We start from the raw sequence: 24855 nt of genomic DNA on the forward strand, positions 1-24855 counted from the left end.
TTTTAAGCATTAAACACTCGTTGCAAATAACATAAGTTATAGCTCTTCTTTTCAAGCAATCAAACTTGTATCTCTTGTTTAACCATGTTTGAACTTGCTTTAAGCATATGTAAACATAGTCTTACCCCTTCAATCAAAAACTTCGTTTTGCTTATTACTTCTATTGCCTCGCTTCAAACCTCATATTTTCTTCCAAATAAGTGTATACTCATTTAAGTGGCCAAGTAATTTTGTGATTCTCATTATAATATAGTATCATGTTAAAATGTTTGAAAATGTATCAAATTAATAAATTAATAAAGTTGTATAGTTTGAATTTGATTGTTGGAAAAGCACTCATGGTACTCAAACCAATTAACTTTCTTTTGTAATTTTAAACAAAATAAATTTCACCACCTAACTCAAAACCATGCTTTATAAAAAAGTTTAAATTATGAAAATATTAAATGAAAAATATATCAGGAAAATAATGTGCTACTTGTGGACTATACGTAGATATCTTTCCTCCATGGTCACACAACTCGGTACCATGATACCATTGTTTGGGAAATTCAATATATATATATATATATATTATACTGAAAATATTATTCGTTTATGAATATAAATATTTATGTGTATATAAATTTATATTTAATTTTTTATTTTATTTTAAACGAGTCTTTGTTTGTATCAACAAGTTAAATAACTCAAAAGATAATGATCCTTGATGCATTATTTAAAATTTCTGATGAAAATTTATATCCAATAAAATTACTGGTGGAACCACACTGTACATTGGGCCAGCAATACCTGGAAAAGCAACTTCTGAAGACCAACAAAAAAGTGGATAATAATAACTACGATTACCTTATGACAGGACAAATCAAAGCAAGTGAAGAAATAACCGAATTAAAGAACAGCTAGCTGTAGGCCATGCAGCATTTATAAGACGGTAATAGAAAAAAAAAGAAAAAATATATATTTACATTATTAAAGAATTAAGGTTAAAAATAATTTAAATATATTTTTCCTTTTAAATACTTTTTAAAAATAAAATTAATATAAAATTTTAAACTTTAAAATAAATAATATCTCAAATATGATAATTAATCTCAATAATATTATTTAATAGACAACGTTTTAGCAGTTCAATAATCTTAATGTGAAGTTATCCATGCTCTACCTCAATAGATTAATATTAGATTAGTATTGTACGTTGAATTTATAGTGAACTCAAATCTTAACACAAATATTTTTATGACAAACACGATTAGGAGGATACATAATAAACAACAAAGTGAGCATTTATAGGTCACTTAATTCATTTAATTAAAGAAATTATTAAATAATATACTTTATATTTGGACTTTAAACCTAGTGAAATTAAAATCAAATGTGTATTTTCTAAGATAAAATATGAATAATTTAAATCAAAGATAGTAAATAAAAATAATGTGAACATACACAAAAATAAAAATAAAAAACTTTAATTGATTCATGTTCAGAACTGCATATCCTTACATATCTTTTTAGCTTCAATTCTCCTTTGTCTAAGATGGTTAATTTCTCTCTAACTTAAATGATAAGATAGATATATGTAAAGATATTTTCACGTTCAAACAATTAATTTTGTCAGATATAATAAACATAGTAATAAATAAATAAATAGTCTTACCTTTTATACCATTTTCTTAGACCTACTTAAAAGAATATTTGACACATAGACTTGACCTATTTTAGGAACGTTTAGAGTATGTTAATCTTCATATTAGTCTTCACCTTATCCTAATACAACTTTTTAAGAAAATGTCTTTTGTAAGGGATCATATTCTGCTGAATATTTTTTGTGACACACGGGCACTGACGAAGGCGGGAAGTGATCGCCGATGCAAGAGATATGGTGCAAGGGACACAAATAAGGAGCGGCTCCTAGCAGGCTTTCAGTGGAAGGGGTACATGGACGAATCGAACATACACCGCAAAAGTGTGCGAGTGAAGATAAAACACACTGCAAAGCCTCGTGTTGAGGTGAGAGCAGCCAATAGTCCTTTAAGTTGTCGGAACGTTACATTTTTCATATAAATTAAACTAATATTATTTAAAAAAGGAATTATATGTATATAAAATTTCGTATTTGATTTTAAATGATTATATTTTTCAAAAACAAAATAGAAAGAATGTACTTAGAAGTTCATTTCAAATAATTTATTTTTAACTCCAAATTGTTAAAGTTTGTGAATTTAATAAGACAAAAATAAGTAAAAACTAACAAACTAATTAAAATATATTATTAATGTATTTATATTATTATTAAAAAAAAGTATATATATATATATATATATATATATATTATTTATATTAATTAAACGAGTTTAACAATAAATAAATACGAGAGAATAACAAAACACATTACATAAAAATAACTTATATTTAAAGTATTAATTTTTTATACTATTTTTTATTTTTAATTTTATCTTTCTATGATTTTTAGTTACTTAATCATTTAATAAAATAAAATTTTAAAAAATATATTTTAGTTTTATTTCTTAAAATAATATTATTTAAAAAATTATATACATTTGTTAATAATACAAATTTTTTTAGTGTAACATAAAATAAATTGTAACATAGTAATTTTGTTTTAAAAAAATACATTTATCTTTTTTTATATTAATTTATAATATAAATATTTTTATTTTTGAATATTTTCATATTTGTATTATGTAAAAATTAAATAGACATTTATTTAATAAAACAGTTAACATTAATCATATGTAACAATTAAATTGGTGCAAAGTTTTAATAAATTAAAATATTGTACTTAATAATTCATTTCAAAAGGTTAAATTTTAGTAAGATCGAAATAGAAAGTAAAAACTAACAAACTAATTCTTTTAAAATATATTACTAATGTATTTATATTGTCATTTCTTGAATCTAGAAATATATATTAGACATTCATTGATTAGATGAGTCTAGTAACACACACTAAACAAATATTACAAAAAAAATTATGAGTTTAACAATATACACATTATAGTATAAGAAAAATCATTAGATGAGTCTAGCAATATACAATAGGAGTTTGTTTATACATTAATTATATGAGTATATCAAAAAAACTTAGATCACATATTCCATACATTTATTAGACAAGTCTAAGTATACACAGACTAGAAAGTATAAAAAAAATATTAAACAAATTTTTCAATACATGGATTATACAAGTTAATTAGTAATACACATTAGATGAGTTTGTTCATACAATCACTAGCAAGGATAGCAAAAAAATTAGATAAATCATTTCACACATTGATTAGACGAGTATAACAAAAAATTAGACAAGTAATTTCATATGTTGATTAGACGAGTATAAAAAATTATCAAGCGAATCTAGGAATACATTAATTAGATGAACAAATAAAAAATATTAGATGAGTTTGTCGATGTATTGATGAAAACGAGTCAAACAATAAACATTAGACAAGTAATTTAAATATTAATTAGACGAATATAACAATATACATTAGACAGGTCTTTCCACACACAAATTAAACAAGTCTTTCCACATTCAAATTAGACAAGTCTTTCAACACACAAATTAGACTAGTCTATCAATACACAATAGACAAATATGTTCTTTCACCGATTAGATGAATCTTGAAATATACATTAGATGAGTTTGTTCATACATTGATTAGATGAGTATAACAAAAAAAATCACACAAGTCTACCAATATACATTAAACGAATTTGTCCATATATTGATTGGATGAGTATAGAAAAAAATTAGATGAGTCATTCCATATATTGACTAAATAAGTTTAAGAATACACATCAGATGTGTATGTCCACACATTAATCAAACGAGTCTTACAACATATATTAGACAAGTTTGTCCATACATTGATTAGACTAGTCTAACAATATATATTAGACGAGTCTATTCATAAAATACTAAATGAATATATTAATACACATTAGACGACTCTATCCATTTTATGATTAGACGAGTTTTGCAATATACGTTACACATTTTTGTCCATATTCTAATTAGACGAGTCTAACAGTACACATTAGATGATTGTTCATGTACTAATTAGACGAGTCTAAAAACACATATCGAATGAGTTTGTTAATACATTGATTAGACAAGTTTTACAATACACATTACATTATGTTCATACGCTGATTTCTATTTTTAGCAAGTAAACTCTTCGTATTTTTACATATACTTTATATTTTTAGATAATGTGCTCAATTTTTACACATGTTTTATTCTTTGTATTTTTGTAAAATATTGTTTATATTTCTACGAATATATTGACTTTCTAAATTTAGAAATTATTTTTAAGATTGATTTTATTAAAAACTTAATTATAAACTAAAAATATTTATTATTTATTTCTTCAATTTCTAAATTTCTTCTAATAAATGCATAAACAAACATCTACATTTAAACACGCGTTTAAAACTACCTTACAACATTAAAAAAAAAAAGACACCGGACACATTAAAGCATTTCACATGCACATATGTATCATTTGAGGTATTGATCTTAGTCATTACATAATATCACATGCTTTATGTGTTTGGTTTTGTACGAGAAAAATTATTTTTGTATTATTTTATTTTTCTCATTTCTTAATAAGTATATGCTTTTTTTAAACAAAAACCTATGCATATGCTTTTGAGTCAAGCCAACAAAAACTATTAATATGTAGTAAACATACACGCTACTTTTATATTTTTTTATTCATTTATGCACTAAAATATAGTGGTTGATGTATTTTAATCCTCATATTTTGAGATTAAACTATTATGTAGTATATCATTTATTTTTATTTGCACTTACATTTAAGACGTGTAAGAAAATATTCCACCCAACTCTACAGAAAGCTTGTAAAAAATATAAACGTTAGTTTATTTTTAATTACTAATTATGCATTTTATGAAATATGAAATATTTAAACAGATTTTATTCTGAAAAATAATTCTAGGAGAAATGTATTTCTTTTCAAATTACTTTAGATTTTGAAACCGATTTTGAGAAAATATCAATTTTAAAATTAATATCAAACCCATAAATAAACTTCTAAACTGCCGTTTTAAACATTAATTTAAATTCAAAATGTTGTCTAACTATTAAATTTAAATTTATAAAAGTCTAATTTGAATCTTTTAGAAAATATAAATTTAATTTTAATTTTAATCCGCTATTTCGATTTAGATTAAATTTTTCAAAAGAAATGAATACTATCGGCATTGATTTATCAGAGTTTTCTTGAGTCTGTTTGCTGCATTAATTAGAAAGACGGTTGTTTTAGATCTCCATACATGGTTGGAGACTACGCTGTCGAACTTGTGGATACTAAAATTGTTATTAGAAAAATATTTTTTTAACAACTTTTTTATAACAGTTTATATGATAGTTTGTCATTGATCTCACTAGTGCAAAAACGCAATTTAACGTCGGTTATTTTGGGCTTTTAATGTCTAGTCCTAAATCGACATCTAAACCGGTGACGTCAATGGGACGTCCGACATCCTAACCTCAGACGTCTATACTGACGTCAGTTAGTGCCCATGAGCGACGTCAATAAACGTCGGCACTGGTGTGAATGGATGTCTAAAGACACTAATTAGATGTTGGATAACGCATTAACCGATGTCTAAGAGCACATATAGACGTCGAACATGACAAACGTCTACACTCACTATAGACGTCGGTGTTTGCATTAACCGACATCTAATACAGTGGTTGTGTTTTAGTGCAGTTTTGTTCCCGTCTTTGGATAGCCTAGTAGCACAATCTCCTTTTACTAGTTTCTCCCAAAAAAAGCTTGCGTCTTTTGAATTTCGTTTGGTCCCTTCAACCCAAAACCGAACCTGGGTGGTTGCTTAGTTCCATTTTTCATCCGCAAGAGAAAAAAATCACGGTGAAACGAAAACTAGACAACGACCCAGGGTCGTTTTTGGGTTGAAACGATCAAGAGAAATTCAAAAGACGCCGCTATTTCCGGGAGGCAGCTAGCAAAGGGAGAATGTGTTACTACGTTATCCCAAGAAAGGAACAAAACTGCATTAAAACACAACACAAAGAAAGCAAATTATAATCAGTTGAACCAAAAAATAATCGATGAAAGACTAAACAAACGGTATACATAAAAAAAAAAACCACGCACTTGGGATGCAATGTCGCAAGAGAGAAAAAGAGAGGAGGAAGACGATAAAGATATCAGAAACAACAATAGAATGCCGCAACAAAAAGAAGACGTGCCGAAAGGGAGAAAAAGAAGAGTGCCGCGAAAGAAAAAGGAGAAGTGGAAGAGGAAGATATCAGAAACTGAATGCCGCAAAGAGTTTGCGGTCTATTTAAAATGAAACTGGGCATCGGTTTCTCCAAATAACCGACGTCTATATGACTATAGACGTCAGTTCAGTTACTAATTCGACGTCCAAGTTAACTTTTCAACTGACCTTTTGAATCCCACTAGACGTCGGTCACAATAGGAGCCGACGTCTAGGAAGCTAAAACGATTGACATTTGATCCTGTCAGGGATGTTGACGACAGTTGTGATAGGGCGCCGACGTCTATAATGCTGCACATCATTACTTACAGGCACATAGACGTCGGTGCCCCTTCTAGCCAATGTCTATGGCCCTCGAATTTGGTGAATTTAATTAATTACAACCACTTAGACGTGGCGTGTACAGATCCCCGACGTCTAAATTGAAGATTTTTTATCTTTCCGCCTTTCATATTCAGGCCGTAGACGTCGCCTATTGACTAAACAACGTCTAAGCGCCTGGGAATTAGGTGAAAGCATTAATTGCAGCCCTATAGACGTCGGCCCCCCGTGAACACCAACGTCCAGGGACTGTCTTCTGACCTACCTCAGGCCATTAGACGTTTGTGTGCAACAGTTGGGATGTCTACAATATCATAGACGTCGCATTGTCTGGAAACCGACGTCTACGTTACCAAGCTATTTACGATAATGCCACTGTCCACTCATATACGTCGGATTATCAACAAACCAACGTCTATTGGGTGACGTTAAACAACGTTTTTGCACTAGTGTCCCTTTCAAATATACAAACACTAATTGGAGGATCAGTCGAACAATCACAATCCGGATGGGTTAAGGGCAGCAATAAGGCTAGACGACCATAAACGGTAAGTATAGTGCCATGATATGTATTGAAGGATCCGCTAGACGATCACAGCCTAGACGGGCTAAGGGTAGCAATAAGGCCGAACGACCATAAACGATAAGTTAGCTCAATTAGGATAAAACGGTGATTATAGGTGATTGGGTCATGATTGAATCTTAATTAAGGTCTTACTAATCCAAAACTCATAACCAAAGCTATAAATACAAGTCAAAGGTAAGAGGTAGACTCTCTCATTAATTGCGTATTTATTACAACACTCAGATTACCGATCGAATTATTATTGACTTTGACATCGGAGAATCTTTGACAGGTATCTTTCCGATCAGAGAATGGAGAAGCAAAGAACACGATAGTGTCCTTTGTAAGAGTTTAGAAAATATTGTGTAAGAGTTAGATGACCTTTTATATTGAAACACGAACTAATAAAATAAAATAGTGAGATATAGTTTATTATAAAAAATTATGAATATAGTTCTTGTTATTATAAAAACTTTAAAATGTGGATAACAGCGTTAAAAGAAATTTCACCGAGTTCGAGCAGAATTTTTCCCATAAAGAGTACTTGTGTTGCAGTAAAAATGTAAAGGCCACTTGATTCAGCTTTATTGTTCATGTGCAGTATCTTAGCTGGAGATAAGTTGTCCAAGAACCATTATTAATGGCTGTAAGCCACGTTGCATTTACAAGCAGCAGCGCTGTCAAAAGTAATTGAAGCTCTGTTCAATTCAATATTCATAAGCATGTGGTTCAAAGTGCACGCTACAACATGATAAGGCAAAAGTAATTCATATAATAAATACACAATTTTTAACTCAATATTTTAAAAACTATAGTTTTATCTTCAGATTCATTTCTATTTCGTAGACTAAACTCACAAATATAATCCTAACATGTATCATGAAAATTCTGAAAGAAAACCGATTTTCCTTTTATTATATTAATCTCGAAATTTCAGAAAAATTATTAACTTTTTCATTATTTTTCTACACCGAATCTTCCCAAGGACGATCTAGAACATAGGTTTTGTATATATATAAAACATGATATTACATGTTGGCTCGTTACTATGTAGAACATAGGCTTTATGTAAATTGTTCTAAAAGTTAAAACATTTACCGTATAACGTGACAGTGAAAAATCTTTTTAAGGTACAGAAATTCTTTAAAATGGGCAACTTTTAAAAAAAAAATTATGCTGGATGATATTGACCGATTTCTATAAAAATATGAAATATTTTTAGAATTGAAATTATATTAAGAATACGACTTTAATTTGAAGTGTTTTAAGTTGAACTTATTCTTTTTAATATAATTTTTATTAAAATAGAACTAAAATCAAATTATCTTAATGAAATTTCAGTTTAAAATATATTAATCTAGAATTATGTCAGACTTAAAACTTAAAAATTCTTTATATTAAAGTTATGTTATTTTAATACAACTTTTTTACTATCAAATCGAGTTAAAACAATATTTGTAACTATGAGTTTAAAGTCGATTGATCAGATACAGTGATACTGAATAAAGAGGCCGATCGGTTGAGGGGTAAAAAAGTTCTTACGACCGATCTGTCCCAACAATAGTTTAGCAGAATTAAGATGTAATTAATGTTATAACACTTACTTATAAGTGGTTAAGATTGAGATTAATGATCATTAAGAAGTAAAGTAAACTCTACAAGGCTTAATGTCAAGGTAAAGACATTTTTTTTCTTAATTAAATTACAAAAGAACTTCAGAGAATGATTCTGACTTGAGTGTCAAAATGTGTTTTGCATGTCACCTCCTTACATCGATCGGTTATTAGAGCACGGAACGGAATGAGTTCGGCAAAGACATGAAATTTACATAAACGTTATCCTCATCCCATTTGAACATTAACAATACTACTTTTTTAAACATATAAAATATGTTGCATTTTGATAAATTTTATAAAAGAAATACAGTATCTAGGGTAATAAAAAGTCCACAATAATTACACCATTTCTTTATCTACTGGAGGTAGCGAAAGCCATTTAATTTGTCAGAAGAAAGAGCAGATAAAATGATGGAGAGCATTATATAAGGCACCTAACAGTCTGGTTAAGCTGCAAGGTCATAGGAGGAGATTAGAATAGCATTGATCATTGTTGTGGGTTTCTTGGTGACATTCCGATGGAAGAAAACAAGAAAAAGGTTGTATCTCCGAAATCTATATTTTTATGTTTGTTTCTGAGCTTGAGCAGTGTTGCTCCAGAAGCTGAGGCAAGGGCATTTTTCGTGTTTGGTGATTCGCTTGTGGATAATGGGAATAACAACTACCTAGCCACCACTGCACGTGCCGATTCATATCCTTATGGCATTGACTCTGCATCTCATAGAGCCTCTGGTCGTTTCTCCAATGGCCTCAACATGCCTGACCTTATCAGTTCAGTGCTCTCTCATTCTACTTGCTTTTCTTCATATTTTCTTTTCAAATTTTAACTAAATTATTCTTTTATATAGGTGAGAAAATTGGGTCAGAACCCACGTTACCATATTTGAGTCCACAGCTGAATGGTGAAAAGCTGCTTGTTGGTGCAAACTTTGCTTCTGCTGGAGTAGGAATTCTCAATGACACAGGATTTCAGTTTGTAAGTGAATTTCACATCCATAAATTAGGCTGTTGATTAATAAGAGAATGCAATGAGATGATGATATAAGAATGTTGATTTTGCAGATAAACATTATCCGAATTACAGAACAATTGGCGTATTTCAGACAGTATCAGCAGAGGGTCGCTGCGCTAATTGGAGAAGAACAAACACGAGATTTAGTGAACAAAGCATTGGTTCTCATAACCTTAGGCGGCAATGATTTTGTCAACAACTATTTTTTGGTTCCTTTCTCTGCCAGATCTCGCGAATATGCTCTTCCAGACTACGTTGTCTTTCTCATCTCAGAGTATCGGAAAATTCTTGCGGTATTTTCATCCTTCTACTCTGCTTGCATTGATGCATGTCATTAAAATAGATATAAATTTCAATTTCATGACTAAAAATATATTTATTTAATTTTAAAAAAAAAATTATTTAAGTAACTTATTCTCGGAGTACAAGTGGTTGCATATATTAGTCTCTTTGAATCATAATACCTGCTCCTATGCTCCTTCTCCCTGACATGTGGTCGTGTGACATTAAAAAGACTTAGGCTAGCAATGGCTGAAAATATATATAGGAAGAAAAAGAAATATTAATCGCATCAAGCGACTTAGAAAAATTTATGCTTGAGTGGTTGTGTCCTCAATAGGTTTACTGATTTTCCCGACACTTTGCCAAACAAATATATTAAATAATAAGTATATACAAATATAACATTTAATATCTTAATTAGCAATATGAAAAAAGTAAAAGTGTTATTTATTTGATAAGAATGGTTAGAAAAAAAAAAAAAGCAACGAATTTTTAAAGTAGAATTATAGAAGATAATAAAAGAAGATATAATTTACATGAGAGAAGATCCTATCATGTTATATTGTTGAAAGTCTCACATCAACTAGAAATAAGGTCAATTCATAGTATATAAGTGAATGTGAATCTCACTTTAAAACCGATTTTGTAAAACCGATTTTGTAAAGTTAAGTTAGGTTTAAAGTTCACTTCTAACCTATATGTTATGATAGATGATGTAGAGTTTGTGAGGCAAAAATGTTAAATGAGGAAATTGATTTGGTAGTTGAGTGCAGCATGCATTTTGGTTATTAATAATAAAACGAACAGGAATTATGTCACTGAAGATGCAGCATGAGTAGCAGTGAGTGTATACTAAATGCGTGGTGTCCCTCTCTCACTCTACTATTCTGATTCTATTTATTGCCATCAAATCTAGGGTTTTTAATTTCGGTAGTGGAGGCAGATGTGTTTTGTAAAACCATAATGCTTTTGCATTACGATTGAATTGTGATTAAATATTTATCACCTGTTCAGGTTAAATAATTTAGCTAGATAAATACTTATAAAATAATAATTTGATGTATAAAATAACTTTTAAAAATATAAATTAGAGTTAAAATAAATTTCTAATAAAATTAAAAGACATTATAAAATCGTAATAAATAAATAAAAACATATTTCAAAAGTGTAAAACTATCAAACTTTAAATAGATGCGTGATTAATGCAGCACCTGTACGAGTTGGGAGCACGACGGGTTCTGGTGACGGGAACGGGACCGCTGGGTTGCGTGCCAGCAGAGTTGGCGATGCATAGCCGTAACGGAGAATGTGCGGCGGAGCTGCAACGGGCCGTTAACTTGTTCAATCCTCAACTTGTTCAACTGTTGCAAGCTCTCAACACTGAAATTGGTTCCGACGTCTTCATTTCCGCAAACGCTTTCGCTATGCACTTGGATTTCGTCACTGACCCACAAGCATACGGTACCTTATTAACCTTCATTTCTCTTTCAGTTCTTATTATACTTGTTTATCGTAGTTTATAGTACTACCAAATATTTCTCAAATTATACTCTCAAATAAAACATAAAGAAATATTGCATTTACTATCCATTCTTAATAGACCGATTTCCAGAAATCAGGTTAAATGGTGTAGGGAAATGGTTACTGTCTCGGGGACCATTCTCAGTAATTAACATGTATAAGACAGCTATGCCCTGAGCCTTGGTCCTTCCTCAATGACAGTGCACATTTAAGAAGTTTTGTGGCTTGTCTCAGTAAAAAGTACGAATTTATGATATTTTGATGGATTTCTTTGTAAATACAGTGATAAGTACTGATTATGATTAAACACCAGTGTCTAAAAACCATTAAAGAAGTTGAACTCTACCGCTGTCAAACTGGGTTAGAACGCACCGGTTAATTCAGTTTATCGTAGATTCAGATCGGATTAAGTTTGCAAAATTGAAATTTTTTTATAGGAATTAATTTTTAACTTGATTTACTTAGAATTTGATTCATCTAGATTGAACATGTGGTGAGTCGAATTAGCTCATCAGAATCTTGGATTAACTAATCAACTTACCTATATATGAATGATAAGTATTGATTTTGATGATTAAATACCAATGTCTAAAAATCATTAAAGAATGTTAAGAAATAGATTTTAACTCTAATTCAATTCTATAAAATCAGTTTATAAAATGAGAATTGTATTCATTTATATATTATAAATTAGTTTTATCTCTATTATATAAGAAGAGTAATACCATGTTAAAAAATAAACTTTAAATCTAATTTATCCGACAAAATCGACTTGTAAAATAAGATCCATTCATATATTATAAATTGAGGTTTGACTTTTCAAAAAATATCATTAATTTAGGCCATTTATTATTGTCAACTAACTTCTACTGGGTTTAATAATGAATAACTGCATGTGATGTCCGAATTAGGAAGCATTTACTATCCTCTTTATATTGGTTTGATAAACAGGGTTTGTGACTTCAAAAGTTGCGTGCTGTGGTCAAGGAGCATACAATGGAATCGGACTCTGCACTCCTGCTTCTAACTTGTGCCCCAACAGGAATCTCTATGCCTTTTGGGACCCTTTCCATCCGTCAGAGACAGCAAATAGATTGATTGTTGATAAATTCATGACAGGGTCCACTGAATATATGCACCCAATGAACCTTAGCACAATTATTGCTTTAGATTCTACCACCTAATGTCTGTCATTACTATTCTTCCATCCTCATCTTTTCTTATCTGCATACGCAGATTCTACTACGTATTATTGTATTTTAAATTTCTTCAATGTTTGAAACTATGACATTGATTATTCAGTAACATTTTTTATTATCAGTGCTATAACTAGCAACTTAATAGGAATTAAAGTGGTCAAAATGAAACATAATGGTGTTAATATTATAAATTCAATACGATACAATATAAATAATATATCGAAGAGCTAAAGGAGTCCATCAATTCAATATTAATTTGGATCAAGATTACATTTTTCCTATAATCCTCTTACTCTAATCCGCTGGTCACAGAAACTATCCATTTCTGTATAATACAGCAGACGTATAATAGATATAAAGTAATGAAGTTAAAGTAAATATAAGCAGAAAAGAAAAAGAAGCGTAACGAAGATGAATTTTATTTTAGAATCATGGTAATAAAAGAAAGCATTTTGAGAAGTTTTGAGTTCACATTGGGATTGAGGGTTAACTACTAAATAAGATATCTGAGTATAGAATTAGGTTTCTAACTCAGTTTTAGTTTTCAAGAAATCGAAATATAAAACGAACACAATGACATCTTTACAAATTTTGCAAACACTAGTATAAAAATCGTTTCTTATGATGACTAAAAATGACTTTTTATGATGAGTGGTTTAACGTCATAATATGTATGTTCTTGATATGACATAACAAAAAAAATACTTTCTGTCATTAGTCATAATACGTTTAGTATATTATGATAAATTTTCACTTATCCGTTATAATATGACGAAAGCTTAATTACCTTTTTAGTTTCCAAGTTGGGAGTTGAATTTCTATTTGATACCCGCTTTTAAAAGTGATATAATTTGGTCCCCAAATTACTGATTTTGCTTTTAATAGGTCCTTTCCGTAGGTACAAACGACATTAACTTCACGCTTATGTGGCTGAACTTTTGTTCTCTCTTATGTCCTTTTCGTGACACTTATTTCTCTCTCTTTTATTTCTCTCTCACCATTATAACTATCTCTCACTTTTTTTCTCTCTATTCCACCACTCTCAGGATTAATTAGCATTGCACTTTCTCTTCCAATATTAAGGATGCCGAAAAGCCTTGTCAGAGCCTCCAAGCACCACCTCGAGTCACTGTTGCTTTTTCATTGACACCGGGGATTTGAATAATGTTTGACCCCGAGACTATCTATTTTGACAAAAGGGTGCTTTTAAGAGTTAAATTTGTGTCATACTTGTCACAAAAGGTTTGTTAATCGTGATAATTTAATCTTACCCGGGCGTCTTTTGGTGTGGCTGACACTAGTAGAAAAATAGGATACTATGACGGACTTATTATGACTGGTGAAAACCAATCGTCATAATAGGTGGATCAGTGGCAGAATTGTAATAAAAGTTAGACTTATTATGACGTAATTTTGTACATCGGTCATAATATGAAACGCGGTGGCATACTTGTAAATAATTCAAAACATATTATTACGTAGATATCGAAACCAGTCATAATATCTTTTTATTTTTTACATTTCCCACTCTATATCTAATCTCACCTTCCTCTCACCCTCGTTCTTCTTCCTCTCTAAACCGCATTCCTCTCGAAAATCAATCACTCAATTCCGAAGTTCCATTCTTTCTTTTTCTCGAATAAAAGAAACCCTCATTTGGTCGTATCTCCCCATCTCACACGGTTCCTTCTTCCTTCTTCGTAGTAAAGAAGCCATTGACAATTTGTTTGAAACCCTAGCCGAGGGCCACTGCATATTCCAGGTGCTTCCTCTACCATTTTCATTTTTCCTATGGTCTATAATAATGCCTCTTATGTTTCTTTTTCCTATCTATGGCCTTTTCTCTTTTTAAATCCATTGTGTAGTGCGTTTATCTTTTTCGGGTGCTACTTTAATTCAAGCTCTTTCTTTAGGGCATTGATTGAGGCATGTGGATGCCAGAGAAGGCGACATAGGCCAGAGAAGGCGACATAGACAGAGATGCCAACACGGTCCTCCACGAAGGAGTGGAAAGGGGTGGCGTTGGTCTGGGTGCAGAGTCACCATGACTCAGAGAGAAGCGGCGTGGAAAAGATGAACACTGCGAGCATCTGGCGAGACTAACCTATCACATGGTAAATCATGAGTCAATTGCTTTGACTTTTCTCGAAAATTTTTCTAGGTTTTGATTATTTTTTTTTTTAATTTTTCTTTTGGAAAAGTTAAGAAAGAGTGAGTAATTACAGTGAAGCTTCGTTGGAAGCCATGACTATGGAATAATGGTTTTTTTTCAAAGTTTCTTAGGTTTGAGTCTTGTAGAGACTGGAATTTGGAGAAGTTTGATTAAAGAACACCTTGAATTGTTACCTTTTACATTCCCTTGAATATTGCATTTATAACTTCTTCTTCTACACCAACTCTTTATTTTCTTTTAACCTTTTTCTTAACATTTTTTGGAATCACTGACGGACATGTCTTACTTTGGTTGACGTTTAGTATTTTTGCCACCCTTTCCACATATAGTGATAAAATCCATGAATGAATGTGGTCCTGAAAGCGTGGCTTGTATAGGAAGGGGAATGTTTTTAGCTACATCTTCTACAATCTGTAGACTTTGCTTGAATTGAATATTTGGTGTGTGTGGTTAGAAGTGGAAATGTAGAGGATGTAACGATTTGTTTGTTATGCGTGTCGAGCAGAGAAAGTTTGCATGAAAATGAGGAGTTTCATCAACATCAAAGGCAACTTGCTGCTCTTTTGATATCAAAGGTACGATTAGCCCCAAATTCTCCACTAATTGTTTCCATCATTCTCACAGGGTTGTTTTATGACTATCTTAGTCATATATGATTGAAGCAGATTGTTTATATTGCAAAGCTCAACTATCATTATATATTGATTCATGTTCTATTGTTAATCTTGGACATTTCATATGCCTGAGTTTTTCTTTATAAAGAAAATACTTACAATTTTCGTAGACTTTGTATTTTTTTCTTTGGCACCTCTTTCAGTAGTTTTGTTGGTTGCACTACTAGCATAATATTCAATGCGCTCTTCGACAACAGAAAAATATTCTTTACTCCCTCTGTTGTCTTCAACTGATTCTAGTTCAACCATCACTACGAGCTTAGATTTCTGAAAATGTCAAGGAGTCCAATGCAAGCTTGTTTCAAGAAGTATTAATACTGGGGGCCTATATGTTCTAGGAGGAACTATTGTACTACCTTCAACAACCTTGATGCTTTTAGTTGTAAGTTGAATTTATTTCTTATTAGTTTGTGTATTGCTCTCCATCCTATAGTGGCATCGGGATTATTGATAATCATCATCATCTTCTTATCAGATTTTATTAATCTTTGATTGTTTTATTTATATGCAACCTGCTCAGATTGTTGGATGTAAAACTGTTGTCCTTGCCACTACAATAATATATAGAATTATCGACGGTCAAAATCTGTCGGAAATGTCCAAAATCCGTCGGTAATGACATTTTTCCGACGGATTACCGACGGTCATAACTCCGTCGGTAATAACGTTGTTGGTAATATTTATCGATGGAAAAATTTAAACTCACTAGCTAGGGTTTTATTTCACTAGCTGGGGTTTCATTTCACCTTCTTTGAACAATCTCACTCTCGGATGCTCAACTGGAACCAATTGCCTCACTCAACAATTTGGTAGAGCCAATTCCCTAACAGATGATATGAAACTGCGCTCATAGGCCAAGCCTCTTCTTCTGCCCTTTCTGATGTTTCTCTACCATCACCCCGTCGTCGTTCTCTCCGATGTTTCCAAAAGCAAAATCAACTTCCACGAGCGCTAAGCCTCCAATGACTCACTCGGACACCCTGAAATGCAACACTCTCGTGCATGCTTTCAATTTTAAGCCTTGCTTGGTAATCTGTTTAATTTTGGCACTAGTTTTTTTTTTTTTTCGAGTTAGAAAGATTAACTTTGTGTATAATATGGTGAACCAATCACACATCTTGATTGGAAGGAAAGTTTTATTTAATCGTTCGTAGAATTGAGGCTTGACATTTACCCTGATAATCTGGGTTGTAAAGGTCTGCAAGGAGGTCGCTCTAGGTCATCGAGTTGGAGCTACAACTCTAATTCTGATTAGAAAATAATGCTATAAGGGTGTGTTTTATTTCCATTTTATGAAACTATACTTTTATGTGTAACTTAACTAGGTTCTTATAATTCTAATTATAGTAGTGATATTAATAGGTAAGTTGAGTGAGAAAGTTTTAGACTGAACTAAGCGTGAGAGGTAAGGTGAATGAAATTTTTTTATTTTATTTTTAATAATCATTTATTTCTAAATTCGTATGTAAATTAGTAGTTAAATTTTGTTTCACTTACTTACTAATTTTACCTAATGATTATATCTTTCACAAAATTTCTATTTTAATGTACCAACATTATCTAGAGATTTTACATACAAAAAATTGGTAGATAAATTTTTTAGTCATTACTTACGAAAACAACGTATGTAACTCGATTTCCAAATTCGTGGATAAATATGTATATAATAACTAATTTATCTACGAATCCAAACCTATGTAATTATATGTAGGTAAATCACATTTTTTTTGTAATGCTTTTGTGATTTCTTAGTTAATTTTGATGTTATGTAGATTAAACTATTATTTTGAAATTTTTGAAAATAGATGATGTTTCATTTATTCTTTCTCAGTTCTATGCTCCTGGGATTGTTTTGTAACACTTATTGATAATTCAATTTTGTTTACTAATTATAATTCTTGTTAGTTTGTTTAATTCTTTTAACAATCCTTTCGTTTGCTTAATTCAAGACATAAAAGAATAAAATCTCACACATATAAACTTCCAACAAATGATGAAGTTAATGAATTAATGACTCTTGTTTAATTAATTCAAATATCTTTAAAAAAATTAAATGAACTATAATTATATTATAACTTATAAGAATTTAATCATATAATTACTCACATTTTGAATAGAGTAAACTATCTATTTCTACTTAATAAAAGAAATAACAATGATGACAAGATGTACTCAACAAAAGTTATAATGATTATCGTTTTTTTTTTATGTTGTTTTATTAGTTTACTTGTTTAAGCTTTTTGAATTCTTGTACATATGTTAAATAAAATATTTAGAGTTACTAATTTTTTATACATACACTAGTATAACAAAGGTCACATACGATAGTTATATGATGATTCTATCGATTGTTAAAAAGTCATCGTCAATACTTTTTCATAGATGATGATTTTAACAAGAATCAATGTCTAGATGTACTCATAGACTATGATTTTAACTATAACTATAGTTTATAGGATAAGATTTTGTTAACTTGTACATATCAAAACCAGAACCCAAAACAAAGCAATACTATCATTTGAAAATGAAGTAGTTGTACAATTTCAATATTGAAACCTTTAAAATTGCTGGGACTAAAATTACGAAAACAATTTACAAATACTTAATCAGTTTAATTATACAAATAGTTCATTTATGGTGAGTTTCTCAAATATGTCTCTCACTTATTTTTTTTTTTCAATTGAATTTTTATTTTTATTTATATTTATTTAATCATATAAATGTTAATTATGTTCTTTAAAAATAAAAATAATAGTGACATGATATATTAGTGTAAATTTTTCAAATGATAGCTTAGTAATAAAAAATTGGAAAAAAATTGTGTGGAAAGAGTAATTAAATGTAGTTACTTATTCCATTATCTTTCATATTAATTAGAATTTTCACATTTTCTGCAATCTTTTATTTTAAGAAAATGAAATTCTATATCATTAATTTGTTTATTCATGTAAAAATGAAATTTCATGCTATTGATGTAAAATTTCACTTTTTTTCTTTGAAATAAAAATTTGGAGAAAATTTTCGTAGAAACAATAATTAAAGATAATTTCTTCTTATGATCTTTTACGTTAACTGGAATTTTCACAAAATTCTCTCCAATTTTTTATTTTAAAAATGAAATTTTATGTCATTAATTTGTTCACTCTTTTTTTAAGTCTTATATGAATTTTTTAAAAGAACATAATTAACATTTATATAATTAACTAAATATAAATTTAAATAAACTTAATTTTGTTAAAAATATTTAATAAAAATATCAATTTTAATAAAAATATTTGTAAAGATTTACATATAAATTAAATTTTGTTTGAGTTTGGGAAGAGAAAAAATTGTTTAATTTTTTTTAAAAAAAATAGGACTAAATTGAGACAAAAATAAAAATATAAGGACCAAATTGATACAAAATAAAAATAAAGGAACCAAATTAAGACTAATGCAAATGACATGTGACATTATAGTGACACATTACACAGTGACACATTACACCGTCATTGCCACGTGAAACAATGTTAGCTTGACATGTGGCAATTTGTTTTTATTTTTTTAAAAAAATAAAAAATAATAATTATTAAAAAATATTTAAAAAAAATCATGAACTAACACATAATACTCTCTTTAATGATGTCAGTATAGAACTAGTGGAAATAACCTAATTGCTTAATTTTTCAAAAATTAAAACTCAATTAAGTGATGGACCTATTTGAGATAAATAACCAAAAATGGGAACTATCTATATGATTAAACCTATTTTGCCCAAGTACTCCTTCTTAGTTTATTGATTCATAATCAAATAGTTAAACATTGTTGAAATAATACAAAAAACAATAACTTCAATTAGTACATAATGTTGATTTAAGATAAAGATGAGTGTCCAACATCATGGGAGTCAAAGTGAGCCAACTCAGCTCACAGAGGTTGACTCATCACAAGTTAAGCTAAAACCTAATTCACTTTTTGTTAAGTCGAAAATTTTGTAACCCAACTCAATGCATTACGGGTTGGTGGGTTAGTAGATTGAAGCACTTATGAATATTTTATTTTTGAAATTTATGTTATATATTATTGTAGTACAATAAAAATAGATTGACTTAATTCATTTTGTTTTATAGCAGTGAAATCAAAGTGTTTACCTTCTCCAAATATTATTATAAATATAGTAGTTAAAAACTAAATATCAAAATATATATATATATATATATATATATATATATATATATATATATATATATAACTTGGTAAACAAATAAATTAAACAATCTAGCTATTTAAATATTATTGACAATATTTTAGTACTTAAAAATATTAAATTGTGAACCTATATAATTAAAAACAATAAATAATTTTAATACAAAATTTATAAAAAATACTAATAAAGTGTTATTGTTGGTGGTCTTTAACCCACCTCAAACCTATTTAACTTGTGAGTGAAATAGTCAAGCTCATTTCAACCATATTTTAAAAACTAAAACTTTTCCAACCCAAAGCGTAAAACCATTAATAAAAAAAAAAAAACACAAAAACAACTCAAGAATGATGTTGTTTCTCCATGGCTTCCCTAAGCTCTAGTACTCATGGCATCACTAGATTCGGGTTCTTAGTTCCCGTGGAAATTACACTGTTGCACTATATCTATGTGACTACAGCAACATAGAAAGACCAATGTCAATCAACAGCTAGACCAGCTTTCCAAAGAGATATCAATGTATGTGAAAACATGTAGAACTCAACTAAAAACCAAAAACGTAAAAAAAATAAAAAATAAAAAAAATAAAAAAACCAGTAGCAGCAACGAGAATGAAGGTGCTTAACAAGTGGGCTACAGTGACGGATGGAGGTCCTTGAGAACTCTTCTGTTAAGATTAATAACCCAGTACCTCTCACTAATACTATGGATTCTATTGATATAATTAATGAGACAATTGAAGGCCACCCACAAGACTCACTTGAGGTCACAACACATGAAGGAAGGCCACAGAGAACATCACGATTGCCTCAACGATTTTCAGATTTTGTTGTGACGTGTCATGATCCCAACACAAAGGGAAATTCTGTTATGAGGACATGATGGGGAGGGAATCTTTTTTGATTGCTCTTTTTATTTTTTCTTCCCTGTAAAAAAATCGTTATGCCAAAAGTGCATATATATTGCACATTGTGAATGAAAGAGAGGACAACCAGTTTTTATGCAAAAATTCCTTTCTTCTATGAAAATTCTCTTTCTTTCTCTGTATTACTCTTAAACTTTCTTCTGACAGTACCTTTCATTGGTGCTTTCATTCAGGTTACTCCATGACGTCTCTTCTTTCTCACGCTGAAGAACTCTCTAAAATCAACAAACAGCTCGAACAACTTCTCTTATCCCAAGCAAATTTTGCTAATGCCCTCCATGATATATCAGCACGCACCACTCAACTTGAATCTAAATCCCCCCCCCCCCCACACCCCACGACCCATCAAATTCGATCTCCCAACCTTTGATGGATCTGACGCATTAGGGTGGATATTTAAGGTGAACCAATTTTTCGAATACCACCAAACCCCTCATGAACAGCGTATACAGGTCTCCTCTTTCTACCTTGAAGGCCCAACCTTAACATGGTTCCAGTAGATGTTTAACAATGGTCTCCTCACTTCATGGGAGGCTTTCTTGCGCGCCTTGGAACTGCGATTTGCACCATCCAAGTATGAAGATCCCATAGCTGCCATATGTAAGCTTTCATAAATCTAGGGACTCCGTGAATATCTCTCTGAATTTGAGACTCTTGCAAATCGTATCTCCGATTTTCCCCCTTCCTTTTACCTAAGTTGTTTCATTTCTGGCCTCAAACCACATATTCTTCGTGAGGTAACAACCCTTCAATTGACAGATCTTCCCCAAGCCATTGCTTTAACCAAACTTCAAGATGACAAATCCAAACCCATACGAAGCACACCCACCAGATTCTTCCACCCTCCACCCCCGTCACCCACCTCACCTATCGTGCCAAGACCCCAACCACTTCCACCTCTTCTCCCTACACCACCTACAAAATTATCCATTCGGAGACTCACTGAAGCTGAGATGCAGGCTCAGAGGGACAAAAACCTCAGTTTCAATTGCGATGAGAGATATACGAGAGGTCATCAATGCAAACCCGAGTTCCTCTTATTAACTTGCTTTGACAGTGATGACCCACCGGCGGACCTCACCATCGATGAGTCCGTTTTCGAACCACACGAACCAGAGGCAGGCCTCATTAGCCTTCATGCATTCTCAGGCCAGTGGAGCCCTCGCACTTTTCGGGTCATAGGGTCCATCAAGGGGTACATTGTTTAGATCTTGGTGGATAGTGGGGCTACCCACAACTTTATTCAAAACCAAGTGGCCCAATTTTTACAGTTGCCTACATAACCGACACCCAGCCTATTATGAGTAATGGTTGGAAATGGCGATTTCCTACCCTGTTCAACTTTTTGTCCCAATGTTACACTTCACCTAGCCCACCACCAATTCCCCATTGACCTCTACCCTTTAGACCTATTAGGCACAGATGTTGTATTGGGGGTACAATGGCTACAACTGAGTAGCCCCTTTCATATGGACTACAACGACTCATTTATGCGTTTCATGTGGAACAATTCTCTAGTGGAGTTACAAGGCAACCAAGACCCAAATCCCATACCTATCTCAGCCCATCAACTCAAGAGACTCCAAACCACCAATAAAGTAGAGGCTCTATTCTAACTTTCCTTGCAACCTCTTCCCCCAACACCTTTATCCTACCCACACGACATTACCTCTGCTTCCACACCAACTACTTCCCATCGCCTCTGAACCTCAATTACAAAGCCTTATTTCCAAATATTCCTCATTCCTACAACTTTTCCTCCTTCACGCCCAACTGACCATTCTATTAACCTCACCCCCAACTCATCCTCGATCTCTGTTTGCCCATACCGCTACCCACACTACCAAAAACATGAAATTGAATCTCAAGTTCAAAAGATGTTGGATTCTGGTTTTATTGTGTCCAGTAACAGTCCCTTCTCTTCCCCTATCCTCCTTGTTAAAAAGAAGGATGGCACTTGGCGTTTCTGTGTTGATTATTGAGTATTAAACTCCATCACCATAAAAGATAAATTCCCAATTCCTACTATTGATGAGCTTCTTGACGAGTTGGGTAATGCTTGTTGGTTCTCGAAATTAGACTTGCTTTCGGGATTCCATCAGATTTTAATGGTGCCCGATGACTCAAGGAAGACTGTTTTTTGTACTCATAATGGTCACCTTGAGTTCAGAGTTATGTCATTTTGGCTCTGTAACGCCTCCTCCACCTCTCAGGCAACCATGAATGATCTTTTTCGACCTCACTTGCGTAAGTTTATAATTGTTTGTTTCGATGATATTCTGGTATATAATCGCTCTCTAGATTCTCATATTACACATCTTGACATCGCATTTGATCTATTGAATTCAAATCATTTTAAGTTGAAAGGTAGCAAGTGTTTGATTGGACGTCAGTCTATCCAGTATTTGGGGCATGTCGTTTCTCATCAACAGGTACAACCAGACCCTAATAAACTCGAAGTCGTTCGCAATTGGCCTCAACCTGCTACCGTCAAGTCACTCCGAGGTTTCTTGGGCCTTACTGGCTTCTATAGAAAATTTGTCCAAGGATACGCCTCCATCGCTCATCCTTTGACAGAGCTGTTAAAAAAAGATGCCTTCATTTGGAACGATGCGGCCCAATCTGCTTTTGAAAAGCTCAAGCAGATACTCTTACAGGAACCTGTTTTGGCGATCCCTAATTTTGCATCCACGTTTGTCATTCAGACTGATGCTTCCGGTGTGGGAATGGGTGCAATTTTATCTCAGCAGGGTCACCCGGTCACTTATTTCAGCAAACATTTTTGCCCCAAATTGCTCAACTCATCCACATATGTAAGAGAATTATGTGCAATTACATATGCTATCCAGAAGTGGCGTCAATACCTGCTTGGCCGCCATTTCAAAATCCAAATAGATCAACGCTCCATCAAGGAGCTTATGCATCAGACTGTCCTCACCCCAGAGTAATAGAAATATCTTTTTAAACTGCTTGGTTATGACTTCGAAATCCAGTATCGAGCAGGAAAATCTAACAGTGCTGTTGATGCCCTCTCACGTTCCGATGTTACCGAGAGTTCCTTGTTGGTCATGACCATTCCTCAGCTTGACTTCCTGGATGCCCTTAAATCTTCCCTTACAGCGAATGATGAATTTCAGGCTCTTAAGGGTAAAATCTCTGCAACACCAAGTGATTTTCCTCACTACGCAGTTCACCAGGATTTCATCACCTTCAAGGACAAGCTATGGCTCCCTTCCTCCAATCATTTTATTCCATTACTCCTCTATGAATTCCACTCAACGCCAATGGCTGGACATATTGGTGTTGCTCGCACACTCAGCAGGTTGTTAGCCCAATTCTATTGGAGAACTATTTGTAAGGATGTTGGGGATTTTATAGCCAAGTGCTCAATTTTCCAACAAACAAAGATTCCTACTTAGTGCACTCTGGGCCTTTTGCAACCAATACCACCACCTTCTAATTGCTGGGAAGACCTCTCTTTGGATTTTATTGTGGGTCTTCCATCATATAAAGGGTTCACCACAATCTTAGTGATGGTTGGTCGTTTCTCCAAAGGGGCTCATTTTGGTATGCTTCCCCGATCATTCACAGCTTTAACAGTTGCTGAATTGTTCATTAATATTGTCTGTAATCATCATGGCATCCCTCATAGCCTCATTTCAGATCGCGATCCGATCTTTCTCATCCAATTTTTGCGAGAGCTCTTTCATTTGAGTGGCACCAAGCTTCGCATGTCAACAGCTTACCACCCTCAAACTAATGGCCAAATTGAGGTGGCAAACAAAGTGTTGCAACAGTACTTACGTTGCTTTGTTCATGACAAACCGTTTCAATGGGGCAAATACCTAGCGTGGGCAGAGTGGAACTTCAATACTTCTATAAATTCCTCCAGGAGATTCACTCCTTTTGAAATTATGTTCGGTTTTCTACCACCAACATTGCCTAAAATCATTACTGCGGATACTTCTAACGCCGCAGTACAATATGAACTCTCTTCTCGTGAAGAAATATTACGCAAGCTCAGTTTCAATTTAAAGAAAGCTCAAGAATCAATGAAGCATTGGGCTGACTCCTCTAGACGTTATCTCCA

At 32.1% G+C, this 24855-nt stretch overlaps 1 protein-coding gene across 1 annotated transcript; it reads left to right on the forward strand.

Annotated features, from left to right (window-relative positions):
• Nucleotides 1-9230: 9230 nt before the first annotated feature.
• On the forward strand, nucleotides 9231-12931 carry LOC106772975 (GDSL esterase/lipase At5g33370-like). Its single transcript, XM_014659630.2, has 5 exons — nucleotides 9231-9567; nucleotides 9645-9772; nucleotides 9859-10101; nucleotides 11299-11551; nucleotides 12563-12931. Exons 1-5 carry the CDS (start codon nucleotides 9315-9317, stop codon nucleotides 12793-12795), a joined length of 1110 nt encoding a protein of 369 aa, XP_014515116.1. The 5' UTR covers nucleotides 9231-9314; the 3' UTR covers nucleotides 12796-12931.
• Nucleotides 12932-24855: the final 11924 nt, after the last annotated feature.

This window comes from Vigna radiata, chromosome 9, assembly GCF_000741045.1.
Source record: "Vigna radiata var. radiata cultivar VC1973A chromosome 9, Vradiata_ver6, whole genome shotgun sequence".
NCBI classification, from domain to species: Eukaryota; Viridiplantae; Streptophyta; class Magnoliopsida; order Fabales; family Fabaceae; genus Vigna; species Vigna radiata.